Source organism: Eulemur rufifrons, chromosome 16, assembly GCF_041146395.1.
Source record: "Eulemur rufifrons isolate Redbay chromosome 16, OSU_ERuf_1, whole genome shotgun sequence".
Taxonomy (NCBI): Eukaryota; Metazoa; Chordata; class Mammalia; order Primates; family Lemuridae; genus Eulemur; species Eulemur rufifrons.
In genome coordinates this window covers 8603344-8621637 of record NC_090998.1, presented here as the reverse complement: position 1 = coordinate 8621637, position 18294 = coordinate 8603344, and the positions used below count along the sequence as shown (strand labels likewise).

The following is an 18294-nucleotide window of genomic DNA, read 5'->3' as shown; positions in this document are numbered from 1 at the left end:
ATTAGATTCTCACAGGAGCACAAATCCTACTGTAAACTGAGCATGCAAGGGATCTAGGTTGCGCACTCCTTGTGAGAATCTAATGCCTGATGATCTGAGGTGGAGCTGAGGCGGTGATGCTAGAGCTGGGGAGTGGCTGCAAATACAGATTATCATTAACAGAGAGAGGCTGGACTGCCCAATAAATGTAATGTGCTTGAATCATCCGGAAACCATTCCCCCTGCCCTTGCCCATCCGTGGAAAATCTGTCTTCCATGAAACCAGTCCCTGGTACCAAAAAGGCTGGGACTGCTGCATTACACAAAGCACAGTCAGATCTGCATAGTGCATTATGCGGGTATTTTTGAGGATAGAAATGCTTCCTGTAACAAACACTTCATTCTCTTCTAGGCAAGCAGAAAGTAATCCAAGGCTGGAACCATGAATGTGAGCCAAAAAGGCAAAGTGACGTTTCTTAGGACTCTGCCTTATGTGCTCCTGATCGCTGGGGCACTCTTACCAAATGCCACACTTATCTTTTGATGCAGAGCTTATAAAACTGAAATAAAAGGGATGGCTCCATCCATGTTATTCAGTATACCAAATACGCATAAATGTACAAAGAACTTTATCCACAATTCCACTAAACGCATTGTAAAAAAACATGTACTCCAATTGAATGTACTATTACTCAGCTTTGTTTTCAACCCTGCTTATTCAAATATGCATTTTTATAAACATCTTAAACCTCAACTTAGGAAAATTTTCATCTAGTTTGTTGACTTAATACTGAAATTAATATTTCAATAAAAATATTTTGGATATAAATTTTAGATTAAGTGTATGATCAAGCATTAATAGCCAATGATGAGTTAATCTCAGAATAGCAATGAAATGGGAAGCAATCTTTGTTCTTTTTTATTACGACAAAAAATGTATTATGTATTAAATAGTTGCTGCTGTTATCAAGGCAGAGTGAGAAGGTGCTATGGGCTGATTATTCTCCAAGTTGAAAGATGTTAACAAACTTCTTGCTGATAATTAAGTGGGGAACTCCTCATGTAGCCTAAAGTACATTCTGCTTTTTGAGAGTGGAGTTTGGCTGCACTGTGGTTAAGTACTAGTGTTTCCCTCCTCGCAGGAAACAAAGAACAGAGAACTGACACGCTCCTTGCTGACTGGCATTTACTTTTCAACCACCCGCTAGTGCTCTAGAAAGATTTTTCAGAACCTCTGCAATATTTAAAAGCTCATGGAATTCCAAGAATTTTTTTTTTTTTTTTTTTTTTGGAGGGCAGGGTCTTGCTCTGTCACCCAGGCTAGAGTGCAGTGGCTTCATCATAGCTCACTGCAATCTCAAACTCCTGGGCTCCAACCATCCTCCTGCCTCAGTCTCCTGAGTAGCTGGGACTACAGGCACGTGCCACCATGCCCAGCTAAAAATTTCAAGAAGTTTAAGTTTCAAGTGAAGGTGTCGTTTGTATACAATTAAAAACCCAGGCCTAGAATAAGGTAGCTCATGTCTGTAATCCTAGCACTCTGGGAGGCCGAGGGGGGAAGATTGCTAGAGCTCAGGTGTTTGAGACCAGCCTGAGCAAGAATGAGACCCCATCTCTACCAAAAAGAGAAGAAAAAACAAACAACAAAATAACCCCTGCCAGGCCTTGTGGTGAACGCCTGTAGTCCCAGCTACCTGCTACTTGGGAGGCAGAGGCAGAAGGATTGTTTGAGCCCAGGAGTTGCAGGTTGCAGTGAGCTACCATGGCACCACTGCACTCTACCCAGGGGGGCAAAAGTCAGATTCTGTCTCAACAAAAACAAGGCAACTGAAAAACCCGTAAAATCTTTCTGCCAAAAATCAAGGAACCACTCACTCAAAGACTAAATACAGCATGGAGGGGCTCCCACCAACCAAATTTGAGATGATTTGGCCATCAAGAAAAATAATTAACTGATAAAACAGTGAATACAAAAATGAATCCATAATAATTGCAGAAAAAAGGTAAAAAAAAAAAAAAAAAGAGAGAGAGAGAGAGAGGGAGAAGAAAACGAAAAAAGAAAGCCTCATTTGCTACCACTGGAAGAGACTATTAATATTACAGATGCTCCTCCAAAGTGAGGAACATACACTGAATGTGTATTGCCTTTACACCATTGTAAAGTTGAAAAATCATAAATTAAACAAATGTAAGTCAGGGACGATCTGTACACAAATCTCTATTCTAAAAACTGGTAAATGGGATTTGCTCGAGGTCAGGAGTTCGAGACCAGCCTGATCAAGAGCGAGACCCGTCTCTACTAAAAAATAGAAAGAAATTATCTGGACAACTAAAAATATATGCGAAAAAAATTAGCCGAGTGTGGTGGCACATGCCTGTAGTCCCAGCTACTCGGGAGGCTGAGGCAGAAGGATTGCTTAAGCCCAGGAGTTTGAGGTTGCTGTGAGCTAGGCCGACGCCATGGCACTCTAGCCCAGGCAACAGAGACTCTGTCTCACAAAAAAAAACAAAAAAATTGATAAATGAAGTGGGAAGATTACATTTACCCAACCTTTTCTGGAGGAACTACAATTCATCACCAGTGGGGAAATATCCTTCAAAGAAAGCCAATTAATGAATCACTGATAGGGGTACAGACTCTTATTGTGTGCCTTCTGACTGCCTGCACTATGAAGCATATACAATCACCTATGAAGTAATTTTTTGCCCAAAATGTATAACCTGGATATAATCAAGCAAACTTATAGGAAATTTCAAGAGGCAGATATCAAAAGGAAATGATCAAACAAATCCAGAATGTGAGTCATTATGACAATTGTTCAAAACCATGTATGTCACTGCAGAAATAAAGAAGAGGAGATTGTTTTAGATTTAAAAGACTAAGTAGCAGACAGCACATCCAAATGTAAAGTATGACCCATACCAGATAGAATTTGAAAAGATGAACCAAAAAAGATATCTCAGAATCATTTAAGAAAATTTGATTCTGGAGCATATATTAGAGAGTTAATTTTTTTAGGTGTGCTCATGGTATTGGATTATACGGATACACACACTGAAGTTGGGGTGGGGGAGAGGAACCAAGACATCACATCAAACTCCTGAGAATTCTCTAATGAAAACCGAAAACCAATGCTGGTCATTCATATTTCAAAATCTTCTGGTTTTGATGCTCAGCTTTTTTGTAGTTTCTCTTCCTTTCTCTTACCAACACCAAAAGCCCATTTACTGTTCCTCTATTGTCCCATTTCTCTTGCCATTTACAGTTCAAGTGTCATTAACATGACACTTATAATGATGTAAAGTTCATATTGGAGAGAGAGAGGAAAGACTAAAAGCTAAAATAATCTGCTAGAGGGAATCAAAACCCAATATAAAACTAGAATTCTAACATATTCTTTCTCAACTGTGAGTTGTAGGAGACAGTGTAAGAGATTCACAACTTCTGAACTGCCCATTCCCAGCTAAATTCCCGTAACAAAAATTTAGTTGTTTAGGTCAATAGTCCAAAATACAGATCGGTTACTTAACTGACAAAGTTACTGAATTTACCACCCAAAAATGATACTTAGCACATCGAGTCAAATTTAAAAAAGACTAGACCTAGCACTCTGGGAGGCCGAGGCGGGAGGATCGCTTGAGGTCAGGAGTTCGAGACCAGCCTGAGCAAGAGCGAGACCCTGTCTCTACTAAAATAAATAAATTAACTGAATAACTAAAAAAATATATATATAAAAATTAGCCGGGCATGGTGACGCATGCCTGTAGTCCCAGCTACTCGGGAGGCTGAGGCAGGAGGATTGCTTGAGCCCAGGAGTGTAAGGTTGCTGTGAGCTAGGCTGACCAGGGCACTCTAGCTTGGGCAACAGAGTGAGACTCTGTCTCAAAAAAAAAAAAAAAAAAAGAGAGAGAGAAGAAGACTAGATAATTCTGAACATTTTTAAGAATCTCAGGTTGTTATAAATTAATCTGCTTTAGGACATTAACTCATAATAGATTTCAGCAAGACGGTTTGGATCACACAGAACAGATGCCTACCACAAATGCAAATCTGTCTTCATGTACCTCTATCTAACATATCAGAGATGCCCTCTTAGATTTTAGTTCTTTTAAATCACTGGTTTATTTCCCTCTCCCCACCCCTGGGTTCCAAATTAATTGAAAATGAAGAGAGAAAAGTAATTAAATTTTGAAGAGAACAGGACAATCAATAACAGGGATTTATGGTACCAGGGTCAGATAATATTCAAGAGTTACATAAAACAAAAGTCTGCTAAGTCTTGCTAAGAACTCCTATGACTAATAAACAAATATCAAAAATGAGAAGAATATACGCTTATAATTAAGACTAAAACTTTCATATCTGCTTAACAGCTTTCCTAACAAGATGTATTTGTTTCCTACCAGAATGCCCCTCTTTAACATCCTCAGCAATCCTTTTCCCCCTCCAATTTCTCAACGTTTCCAAGTCCTATCTGGCTATTAATCCCTATTACCTATCTAGCTATTAATCCCAATTAGAGACAAAATTTTATCTTCAAAGGTATGCTCCTTGGTGAATAAGGAACCAATAAAAATTCTTTTCCAGGTCCTTCGTCAGTGGGACAGAAAGAAACAAAATAAAGATCTATGGCGGCTCATTATCACTGAGCAATGCTACACTGCAGCTGATAATCATATGTCTAAAAAAAGAGCGAAGGAAAAAAGAGAAAGAGAAGAGGAAAACAGGAAGGAGAGTCATAGTGGTGGCACGCCTGTAGTTCCAGCTGGGAGGCTGATGCAGGAAGATTGTTTGAGCCCAGGAGTTTGAGGTGACAGAGAACTATGAACATCTCCCCACTGCACTCCAGCCTGGGTGACAGAGAGAGACTCTTGTCTCTTAAAAAAAAATAAAAATTAAAAAAAAACCTTATTTTAGTTACAGTAATGACTGAATACCTTCATTCTTAAGTACTTAAAAAAAAAAAAAAACACAGGCCGGGCACAGTGGCTCACGCCTGTAATCCTAGCACTCTGGGAGGCTGAGGCAGTAGGATTGCTTGAGCCCAGGAGTGTGAGGTTGCTGTGAGCTAGGCTGACACCACAGCACTCTAGCCTGGGCAACAGAGTGAGACTCTGTCTCAAAAAAAAAAAAAGAAAGAAAGAACGAACGAACGAACGAACAAAAAACCCAGAGAAGGGAGAGAGAAAGCAAAGTCAAATTTTTAATGTAAATAAGGAAAATCTAGCTGCCCAGCCCACCTTGAAAAGAGGTAAACTTCCTTATAACAGTGGCTCCAAGTTAAAATGTTTTTATCAATCTGTTCTACACAACTTTTGGCAACCAAGAACAGGTTACACAACTTCATGATATCTGTACTTCATGAATACAGCCATAAATAAAAACTTGTGGGACAATGAACAATAAAGTGGGGGGGGTGGGTAGAAAACTCTTTGAATACCAAATGTTTTGAAGAAAACTACAGAGAAAGATATTAAGGCTTTGCCCTCACACATTTCATTCACATCCCAAATAACAAGGAATAATAATGAGGAGATAGCAAAAGCAAACACACAATGTAGATTTATTTCAAGATCCTCTCTGTCATATAACAATGAAACCGCCTCTGATTCAAATCCAAGCTCTGTCACTTAACAGCTGTGTTACCTCAGGCAAATTACTTAATCTCTATCTGTGCATTAGCTTCCTAATCTGTAAAATGGGAATAGTAAAAGTAGTTCCTTTATAGACTGTAGAGAGGATTAACACTGTTAACATTGGTGAACAACTGCCTGGCACCTAATAAACACTCAATTCATCATCATTCATCATCCCCTTTTGCAGATGGGAAACTGAGAGCTAGACTAACCAGAAAGTAAGTTGCATGAGGGTAGGAATATGACTATTCTGTTCACAGCTATTATCTCCCAGCACTTAGAATACTAAATGTTCAATTATTACTGTAAAAAGATAAATTTCAGGATCCTCTAAATTTATTATGCCAAAGAAAAAGGTAAGCCCTGAAGACTGAGTCACAGTAGCATGTTTATAAATTCTGCTTCTTAGATTAACTTTCTTCCTCATTATTCTTGTTCTGCAAATGACGGGGAGACCAGATCTTCTCCATTTCCAATCACTGATCTTTGTTACATATTAACTGCCTCCTTTATTTTCCTGTCTCTAACTCAAGCCAGATAGTACAAAGACCCCACGACTGTTACATCTTCAGTGTGAAATGTTATATACCTTTCCTGAACGAAGACCACTTCTATACTAACAATCCCAAACTTCTACACTTTGGAACACTGACTTCCATTCTTTGGAATGTGCTTCCTGAGCTGCTATCCTCAAACTTTGCACTTGAATAAACTGTTTAAACTAGATTCTGATCCTTTTGATTATTTGAGGTTGATGTTGTTTATTGACTAATTTGAATTGAATAATACTGAATAAGTTAGGGTTTAAACCCAGGTTTGAGTCTGAAGCCATACAACCTAAAATGAGATTGCACCTCTAAATTTTACAAAAAAACTAGCCAACTCAAAACCCTAAAGTTACACAAAACCATATTCATTATCTAAAAAGGCAAAAAGAAGAAGGTAGTAGAAGGAAGAAAATGGAAAAAAGCAGAAATCAATGAAACAGACAATAAACATCAATAGAAAAGGCCAACCAAGCTAAAATTTGGCCCCTGGAAAGCTACATTTATAAATCCCTAGTGAGAATGATCTACGGAAAAAAGAAGGTATGAATAAAGTTAAGAAGAGGGACGGGTGGGGCGGGGAGGGGGTGGATCACTAAATATCCTAGACATTAAAAAGATGATGGAAGGAGTTTATGAACAATAATACATCTGAAACTTGGATGAAACATATAAAAATTCCTTTAAAAAATTTATCAAAACTCCCAGGAAAAATATAACCAAATAACCCAATAACCACTAAAGAAAATCAAACCATTTATTAATTAGTAACCTTTCCACAAAGAAAATTCTAAACTTAGATGTCTTTGCAATGTGAATTCTATGAAATATTCAAGGAAGAAATAACACCAACCTTACACAATTCTTCCAGAAGAGAGGAACAACAAAAACACTCCCCAGCTTGTTTTGTGAGGCCAACATAACCTAGCAGAAAATGACAATGACATTTCAAGGAAAGAAAATTACAGGCTCATGCCTGTAATCCCAGCTCTGGGAAGCTGAGGCAGGAGGATCACTTGAGGTCAGACCAGCCTGAGCAATAGTGAGACCTCGTCTCTATTAAAAATAGAAAAAAATTGCCAGGCGTGGTGGCACACACCTGTAGTGCCAGCTACTCAGGAGGCTAAGGCAGGAGGATCACTTGAGCCCAGGAGTTTGAGATTGCTGTGAGTTAGGCTGACACCATGGCACTCTAGCCCCATGCATGGCACTCTAGCAAATGCCCAGGCGAGAGAGCAAGACCCTGTCTCAAAAAAACAAAAAGAAAAGAAAGTTACAAGTCAACCTCACTTATGAACAAAAATCTTCAACAAAACATTAAAAAGTGAAAAAATATGATCACTCAATAGATGGATGAAAACTGTTTGATAAAATTTAACAAGCGTTCTGGATTAAAGAAAAATCTTCCACATACTAGCAGTAGAAGGAAATGTCCTTCGTCTGATAAAGGGCATTAAAAAAAATGCAGAGCCAACATCATGCTTAATGGTGAAAAGCTTTCCTCTGAGATCAGGGATGAGACTAGGATGCCCACTATTACCATTTTATTCAACGCTGTACTGGAGGTCCTATCTTGTGCAAATAGTCAAGAAAAGGGAGTGAGATGTAAGGATTGGAAAGAAAACACTCATTACTCACAGATGATGACCATGAAAGTATACAAAAGAATCGATCATAAATTATTGGAATAAGTGAGTTTAGGAAGATGGTTAGATATAATGTCTATATACAAAACATAATCAGCAGCAAAAAGAAAGGAAAATTTTTAATTGTCATTTACAATAGCAGCAAAACCATAAAATTCATAGAAATAAGATATCTAATGAAAGATGTGAGAGCTCTCAGGAGATAAAATTATAAAACATTAAGACGAGAGTGACAGAGAGAGTGTGTTTACATATGGGAAGATTCAACAGCGTATTTTATTTCTTTCCCCAAAGTGATCTACAGATTCGTATAATTTCAATAAAAATTTCAAGTGGTATTTTTGTGGAACTTTGAAAAGCTGATTCTAAAATTTATGTGTAAGTGCAAAGGACCACGAATAACCAGACATTCTTAAAGAAGAAAGAGGGCTTGCTCTACTGTATGTCACTAAACTATAGTAATTAAGTCAGTGTGGTATTGGTGCAAAGAACCAATTAGAACAAAAGAACACAACAAATAGCCCAGAAATCCCGCCTGTGTATAGCTACTTGATTTATTACAAAGGTAAAACTGGAGAGGAGAGCAAAGGGCAAAGGTTAGTCTCCTTAGTCAAAGATTCCGAGACAACCAAATATTCAAATGCAAAGAAATCATTACACCTATCACCTACAAATAAGATACCTATCATTATGCATAAAATTCCAGATGGACTATAAATTATGTTTACAGCAAAACAATACAACCTCTAAAAGATAAAATGGGAGGATTTCTTCATAACCTCGTAACAGGGAGAGATTTTTTAAACACAACCATAAACATTAAGAGTTGGATTACATTAAAATTAAATTCTACTTAACAAGACACCATTAAGAAAGTTAAAAGGCAAGCTACAGATGGGACACTTACAAAGGTAAAATAAATAACTCAATAGCAAAAGGATCAAGAGACTTGAACAGGCACTTTACAGATGATGATATCCAAACAAATACATAAAGATACTCACCCTCACTAGTGAACTGGGATATATAAATTAAAACCACAATTAAAAACCATTTCATATCCACTTATATAGCTAAAAATAAGGACCATTATACAAGTATTTACAAACATGATTTAAGAAGAAACACCTCTTCAATTTACTAGGAAGAGAAGCAAATATCCTTAACCGGCTAAAAAAATATCCCCCCCCCCCCCAAAAAAAACCCTACAGTAACCATTAGGCTTTTATTTATATTATTTTTGATGGACAATAACTATATTGCATTAATGGAGTAGAGTGTGATGTTTTGATATACATACACAATGAAATAATTAAATCAAGCAATTAACATATCTGTCACCTCACTTGACATTTGTTGTGGTGAAATACCAGATTTACTGGAACAAAATCACAGCACACTTTTAAGATTACACCTAAGACCAATATGCTTCCCATCATGACTTTTGCTCAACATTATGTTGGCAATCCTACCAAATCCAGTAAAATAAGAAAGATGACATGATTATGTACATCAGAAATCCCATAGAATCTAGTAGGGGGGGCAAAAAACAAGGGACAGAACAGTATTTATAGTACACCTTCCATGTAGGAAAAGGGAAGAAATAAACATATTCCAAACTCTGAAGACAGACTGCCTGATTCTAAATCCTAGCTCTACTACTTAAAACAATCTAGGAATATCTGCCTCATAGGATTGTTAAAAGAATGAGTTAATATTTGTAAGATGTTTTGTATAATGCTATGTAACTGTTCGTAAAGGAAATATAATATTAAAACTGGAATTCTAAGACCTGAGAGATTATTATTCTTGTTCTAGTTCAACTTAGTAACTAAAGCCATGACCTCCTTCGTGAATTGACACTCAGGTATCTTTTACAGAACAGTCTTATAGAATCAGATCAATTTCACAACTGCCAAAAGTACTGTGCATAAACGGTTGAAGAATATCATGTTTATCTACCAACAGTTAATAACCATATTATTTACTGAGTATTTACTATGTGTCAGATATCACACCAGAGCATATTATATACACCAAGTATACCCTAAACACGTTATAAAGTACAGTAGTCCCTATTTATCCACAACAGGGTACACTCCAACACCCCCAGTGAATATCTGGAACTGCAGATAGTACTGAACCCTATATACACTATAAGCGAATTTCTTTGATTTTCTTCACAATTTCATGGAAAGAAGACTCATTCTTACTGTAGCTCTTGGCAACCTTAGCATATGGTTTTTTTCTTTCCTTATAAAGTGGAGAGCTTTCACCTTTTTACTTGACAAGAGGAAGCACTTCACAGCTTCTCTTTGGCGTGTCCAAATTGCCAGCATCACTACTCTTGCCCTTTGGAGCCATCATTAAGTAAAATAAGGGTCACTTGAACACAAGCACTGCAATACTGTAACAGTTGACCAGCTGACCTGATAACTGAGATGGCTACTAACTGACTAACGGACGGGTAGTGTACATAGCACACAAACACCGGACAAAGGCATGATTCATGTCTGGGCCCAGACAGAGCAGGATGGTGCGAGATTTTCACCAGGCTACTCACAACAGCAGCAATCTAAATCTTATGAATTTTTTATTTTTGGAATTTTCCATTTAATATTTTTAGCCTACAGTTGACCTTGAATTACTGAAACCCTGGAAAATGAACCACACATGGGCGGGGGGACTACTGTTGGCATTTTAAATTTTATTCCTACTTGACAGAAAGATAGGTTATCAACAGATTTACTTTAGCATTAAGTAAATGGATCAAGATCAGTCTGCCCAACTACAAAAAGGTTCATTTAATAAATAACCAGGACAACTAGATCTAAGTTATAAAGCCCAAAGCTTTCCATTATGTCACAACTTCCCCCCAAATCCCCAGTTGTGCTAATTTCCTAGCCACATAACCGCTGGAAGACTCCTTTTAGCAGGAATATACTCTAATTGTTACATTAGACCTATAGTCTTAAATACAGGAAAGCCCCTGCATTCCATTATTTGGCTGGAACAAAGAATTTAGAGCTCTGACCTCTTGGGTTTTTCTTGCTTTAGGTCCTCCAATGCCTTCAGAAAGCCATTCTAGTCACCTGCCCCCAAATTCCACATACTCTTTAAAGTATTTGATGGCAACAGCTACCAGGTTCTCCTGGACCTTGTCCTCAAAAAGCCCATGATTCCAAGTAAATAAATGTAATTACTTAATTGCCAGTTTCATTACTGTATACTAGGTACTGCATTGTCATCCTGAAATAAGAAAGGTAGTCCCAATTGCTATCTACCCTGTCTATGCCAGGTATTCAATTCTGAGGGTCTACTGTCTACAATCTGTGGTCTGCAATTAAGTGATGTATTGGTCCCTTAATACATCACAGCCTCATCATGGCTCACTGCAACCTCAAACTCCTGCGCTCAAGCAATCCTCCTGCCTCAGCCTCGCAAGTTGGAACTACAGGTGCATACTATCACATCCGGCCCTTCCATTACTTTTTTAAACTACCAAAAAGTTATATTCATACATTGCCCTTCTTTTAGATAAGGGTACCATACCATACACCCTTTCCCCCCAACTTATTGATTTCATTTAACAATGTCAAGTTGAAACAAAAGGATATAGATAGCGACACAAAAACACATGGAAATATTAAAGCTATGTGGTAGAGGTAAATATATAGCATATACAGAAGCCTGGAATACTGTACTGGTAATGTATAAATCACTTTTAATTCTGATATAGAATTTAAAACATAAAAAGACAAAAAATAACTATAAAAATATGTTGAGGGATATGAAATATAAAAAGATGTGACAACCATAACAGAAAGTGGAAGGATGTAAAGATGTACAGTTGAAAATAGATTTAGTTATCACTTATAAAATTTTTTAAGAGACAGGATCTTGCTATGTTGGCCAGACTGGAGTGCAGTGGTGTGATCACACCTCACTGTAACCTCAAACTCCTGGGCTCAAGAGATCCTTCTGCCTCAGCCTCCAAAATAGCTGGGACTATGGTTGCACACCACCATGCTGGGCTCATTTTTTAAGTTTTTTTCGTAGAGAAGGAGTTTGACAATGTTGCCCAGGCTGGTCTTGAACTCCTGGCCTTAAGCGATCCTCCCATCTTGGGCCAGATTGTTATAACTTTAAGATATTTTATGCAATCCCTGAAATACACACAAAAATATCTTTGTACACTATTGGTGGGAATGTAAACTGGTAGAGTCACTATGGAAAACAGTATGGAGGTTCATCAAAACTAAAAATAGAACTACCTTGATCCAGTAATTCCACTTCTGGGTATATATCCAAAGGATATGAAATCAGTATTTCAGAGATATCTGCATTCCGTGTTCACTGCAGCATTATTGACGTAAGCCAAGATATGGAAACAACTTAAGTGTCTGTCAGTGAACCGATGGATAAAGAAAATGTGCATATATATACAACGGAATACTATTCAGTCTTAGAAAAGAAGAAAATGCTGTTATTTGCGACAATATGAATGAACCTGGAGGACATTATGCTAAGTAAAATAAGCCAGACACAAAAACAAAAATAATGCATGATCTCACTTATATGGAATCTACAAATATCAAACTTAAAGAAACAGAGTAGAATAGTGCTTACCAGGGGTTGGAGAGGAGATATGGGGAGATGTTGGTCAAGGGTACAAAGTTTCAGTTTTGCAAGGTAAGTTCTGGGAATGGTGATTGACTTTTTGGATACAATACCAAAGGCAAGAATAATAAAATAATAGGTAAGTTGGACTTCACTAAAATTAAAAACTTCTATAAAAGACAGTGTCAAGAGACACATCTGACAAAAGGACTGTTTTTCAAAATACACAAAGGACTCTTAAAACTCAACAATAAGAAAACAACCTGATTAAAATATGGGCAAAAGCCCTGAACAGACACCTCACCAAAGAAGATACTCAGGTGGCAAATAAGTATATGAAAAGATGCCCCACAGAGTAGAAGACAGAGGATTTATCTGAGAGCAGCATCCTACCAAAATCCAGATAAAATACAAGGGTACCATGAACACTATGCTTCTCACTAATAAAATTACAACTTTACTCTTCCTTTCTCTTCTTATGTAGACTAAGATGTTTTGGCAAGCTTTTTTTTTTTTTCCTGGAGTCAGACAAAAAGATTTTAAAGTCTTCTGGAATAATAAATAGTCAAGAGAAAAACATCATTGATGACCATCCAAATATTTTTCAAGAGAAAAGACATTTTAATGAATCTCCAACAAATCAGCACTGTCGGCCTTGGTTACTGTATTTGCAAAATGAGCTCTAAGGTATTACTACATAAACTTCACGAAAAATGCCATTTTAAACTTCATGTTCTTCACTAGAAACATAGAATGTATATTCTAAAACTATTAACCAAAGTCCCATCTTTTGAAATACTGTTGGGAAGAAAATATCATAAATGTTACCTCAGTATTAAATTCTTTACCCAAAAGGCTGTAGATTTAATAATTTGAACATGAGAATAATTTTAATTATTATAGTTTGGCTTTTAATAAATGTATATATAGCACTCTATATGTATCCTTGTGAATTCAGAGCCAATAGAAAACCATCTTAAAAGTCAATTTTTAAAAAAACACTCCTCATCCAGATTCTGGTTTCTAAGTCCCACTAAAAGGAATCAAAATTCTGAAGAAATTACTGATTACAGAGCTGTAACAAGGAAAGAACAAATGGGACTGTAAAGTAGGGGAGTGCTACAAAAATGAAGGGCACATATAAAAAGGACATAGGAGCCAGCGTGAAGGGCTCTCACTGGTCCTAACTCTGCCGATTTAAGCAAAATGGTGACATTCACGGATTATAATTTTTTGAATAATGAAAAGACCATGAATCCAAAAGATAACAGAAGGAGCTGGGTGTGGTGTCATGCACCTGTAATCCTAGGTGCTCAAGAGGCTAAGGTGGGAGGACTGCTGGAGGCTGGGAGTTTGAGATTAGCCTGAGCAACACAGTGAAACTTCTTTGGGGAGAGAGAGGAAAAAAAAAAAAAGGTAAGAGAGACAAGAAAATGCTTCTTTACAGCAGAATACCAAATAATAAATATAGAATGAATGATAGAGATGGCGGGGAACCTCCATCTTAGAACATCATAGTAAGAAGTGATTCAGGCAAGATTCACCAAGAGGCTAAAACCATTATTAGCAAGGAAAATACAGCATCTTTCAGTAAAGAAACCCAGAAGACCTTAACCAAGTCATCAAAGAATGGGGAAAACTGGCATATGCCTCCTGATGTAAAGTATTATGAAGTATAGCATTTACTTATGTGATATTCCTACCAAAACTGCATAATCTGACTATAACTTAGTATACATCAGACAAACCCAAACTGCAGGACACTCTGCAGAAAAGTTGACCTGTACTCTGCAAAAATGTCAATATCTTAAAAAATCAGGAAAGGCAAAGAAACAATTCAATAACAAAGTAAATTAACAATACACGACAAATACAACATGTGATATTTAAGAGATCCTGGGCTGGGCGCGGTGGCTCACGCCTGTAATCCTAGCACTCTGGGAGGCCGAGGTGGGCGGATCCTTTGAGCTCAGGAGTTCGAGACCAGCCTGAGCAAGAGCGAGACCCCACCTCTACTAAAAATAGAAAGAAATTATATGGACAGCTAAAAATATATATAGAAAAAATTAGCCGGGCATGGTGGCGCATGCCTGTAGTCCCAGCTACTCGGGAGGCTGAGACACGGGATCGCTTGAGCTCAGGAGTTTGAGGTTGCTGTGAGCTAGGCTGACGTCACGGCACTCACTCTAGCCTGGGCAACAGAGTGAGACTCTGTCTCAAAAAAAAAAAAAAAAAAAAAAGAGATCCTGGATAGAAGGAAAAATGCTATATAATGAAACTTCTACTTTTTGAGTATGAACTACGTATTAGTTAATAGTATAGTAATATTAAAATTCCTGAATCTAAGTAGTAGTAAGGTTATACAATATACTTGCTCTTAGGAAATGCTTAAGAATCTCAGGCACCTTTTTAAATCGTTCAGGAAGTACAGAGTGGTAAAGTAAATGTAGCAAAATATTAACAATGGCTGGAAACCGAATAAATAACACACAGGACTTCTTCATACTATTTTTTTGCAACACTTCTATAAATTTGAAACTATTTCAAAATGAAAGTTTTTAAAAGAACTAGGATAATAGACTCATTCTAACTGATTAGAGAAAGAAATTACCCAACATCCCTAAATAGCACCTTATTAAAAGAAGTAATTTACCAAGCACCCAGCAATTTTGCAGCCTTCTAAAATTAGGTCCACCCTTAAAACTAAAATAGAAAGAACTAGCAATGGTTTCCAACTCCAAAACAGGAAAATACTACCATTTGAGGAGATCTTTCAGTTTTAACAAAATTAGCCAACCTACTCCACTGAAGACATTAATAATACAGACAACAAAAACTCTGAATCAAAACCACTCCCATAAATACTTCATTAAACAAAAACAAATAGTTTCAAAATTTTTGCCCCAAAGCTAATTACGTATCTCATCAACTCAGCAATTCTTCCTCTGTTTTAAGCGCAGTCCTTTGGTAATTTTGCATTTTTTTTAAAAAAAATTTTAGTCTGCCTTATAATAGCAGATCTAATAAGTAGCAATACTTCACAGCTGACATCATTACCAGATATTCTTCAGCTCTATGACCAAAGAAAACAAACATTTTTTATTTGACCTACAGATTTCCTGTGCCCAAATAAGCAAGTAGGACAGTTTTTCTTATTGCCTATTAGATATAGTTTAAGGAATATATTCCAGAGGATGGCAAACGTAAGAAAACTACTTCATTCTCCTTCCCCTCAAGTGAATTTCTGGTCCTTAATGTATTCTGTACTTTAACTTCAAGTCTCCTGAAAGGACTACAAAGAACTTCTAAGGTTAAACAATGACTAATTGGGACAGAGAAGATGGATTTAGTTTGCCTCTTGGCATTTATTACTTTCTCCATCTGGAAGTAAGATGCTTTTTATTTTAAATAAATAAATATATTTTTATAAAATAATGTGGGATACAAGTTAACTCCTCCCCAGTTCCAGATTTAAGACATCTTTTTCCTTATATTTACATTAATAATAGAAACTTCCCCCTCAATTATCTATTCATAGCCATGATAGTAAATAATAGATGCTATATTGACAGACTTCATTTTGTAACTTTGAAATAATAGTAGATACTGAAGTTAAGATGTGGTAATGCTCTGAGCAAAGATTTTCAAATGTGTGTTTGGTTTTTGCTTTAACAAAAAGACTTTATTTTCCAGATAAAATATGTACAGAATAAATTCAAGAACTAATTTCTGAACAGAATAATTCTTTATTGTTGGGGGACTCTACTATGCATTAAAGGATATTTAGTAGCATCTCTAGCCTCTATCCACTAGCTGCCAGTAGCAACCTCCTACCCAACTGTTTTTAAACAAAAATGTCTACAGATATTTCCAAATCACAATTCTACACAATTGAATACTATACAGCCATTTTTAAATAGGGAGTTATTTTCCCAAGAGAAATCAAAACAAGTGCCATCAAAAAGACTTGTTCATAGCTGGCTTATTCAAAGTTTTGACCTGGAAACAACTCAAATGCCCTCCAATATGAGATGATCTATGCAGGTTATCAAATGAATTATACCTCGACTTAAAATTAAAGAATAAAGAACTTTGGGCTGGGCATGGTAGCAGAAGCAGAGGCAGGAGGATCTCTTGAAGGCAGGAGCTCAAGACTAGCCTGGGCACCATATTGAGACCCCATCTCCACAAAAAATTTAAAAAATTAGCCAAGTATGTAGCACAGGCTTGTAGTCCTAGCTAGTCAGGAGGCTGAGACGAGAGGATTGCTTGAGCCTGTGAGTTCTAGGATGCAGTGAGCTGTGATCACATCACTACATTCCAGCCTGGGTGACAGAGACACTGTCTCTATTAAAAAAAAAAAAGAAAAAAAAAAAAGGCAGATTCACTATATTCTAAGTAAAAATCGAAAAGATGACATAGTAGAGACTTACCCAGGTTTCCTTGCTCTATTGTCAGCACCACCTCATCCATCACCACAGCCCTAAAGTCCAGCTCCTCCTCACAGCATTTGGCCTTCAATGCTCGTAAGATCTCTTTTTGGGGATAGTCTTCCCTGATGCGGCGATCTGTCAAAAACCACAACTTGGCAGCCACAGAGCTACACATCTTGATTTGTTTGTTCTTCTTTTGCGTGGATTGTTTCCTCTTAAAAATGTAAAGTCTATCTAGATGGAAGAAAAAATACACATAAGGGTAAATCAAGAAATCTACCTGATTTCTGGATTTCACACAAATAAATGTTATGATTATATCCTAACTATACAAATAGGAAAAAAACAAGGAGATACTTTGTCTTTTCCCCTTTTATTCAAATTAAAAATTTTATACCACTAGTAATATGGAAACTGGCAACCTCTCCAGAAATAAGACTTCTCCATCTTCCCCTGGGGAAGCTGGCAGCTTAATAACCACAGCAGGTCACTTAGCAGACTTTCAGTACTGTTCCCTAGTGTTTTATACTATCTAGAAATATACTTTAATCTAATCACCAACTTTTCGCTGTTTTGCCCCCTCCCTTAAAATGCAATTCCCTTCGTGATATGAGATTCCATCAACAATATATCCCCATCTTTCCCATCACTAGAAACCCCAATTAAGCATACTTTGTGTGTGTGGTTTTATATTCAATTTTCTTCTTGTTTTAGATATGTACGAAAAGAGAGATAGTAGCACATATGTTACTACATAAGCATCAATGCTGATGTCATTTACACAGTAATGTCAAACTAAGTAAATGCAGAATGTGCAAAAGGACTTTAAATAATCAAAATAAATGTCCAGATCTACTCAACAAATTTTGATTATTTCAGTCAGGACTGCATGGTCTTACTCAATGTTTTTATTCTTTCTTTAAATGATTTTTTAAACAAATTAAGCTTTTTTACTAGAATCCAAAAAAGAAGGTTTTTCCCTAGACACAGAGTGTCATTTCTCTAAGTTTATATCATGAGCAATACAACAGATGAAAATTATCTTCCTGAGAAGCAAAAAAAAAGTTACAAGTTTGAGAACAAGCAACAAAAAGATTTTTAAAATTTTTATTTAAAAAAACACGAAATTTCAAGTATCATTCAAGCATTATTCCAGATGACATGGCAAATCCAATGCAGAAGCAAAGGGCAAGGCAAAGATCAGAAGGAAGCAAAGGCCACACAGATCAGCAGCTTCCTCAATTTCAGCAGATGGGAGAGTGGTTGACTCTCCCAGGTATCAGCCAGGAAGGCCTGCTCCACAGGCGCATATGGTGAGACCAGAGCACAGGCACAGGTACCACCAGAGCCATACTCCCTGTACCTTGGCCTGCCATGCCTGCCACATTCACCCACCTACCACACTCTTTTTTTTTTTTGGAGACAGTCTTGCTT

At 37.0% G+C, this 18294-nt stretch overlaps 1 protein-coding gene across 1 annotated transcript in view; it reads right to left on the bottom strand.

Moving 5' to 3' along the window:
• RIMKLB (ribosomal modification protein rimK like family member B) overlaps positions 1-18294 on the bottom strand; it is a 48120-nt gene that overhangs the window by 12669 nt on the left and 17157 nt on the right. The window contains exon 2 of the mRNA XM_069490641.1: positions 16861-17094. Within this exon, the coding sequence (XP_069346742.1) occupies positions 16861-17035 (175 nt within the window). The 5' untranslated portion in view covers positions 17036-17094. The remainder of the gene's footprint in view (positions 1-16860; positions 17095-18294) is intronic.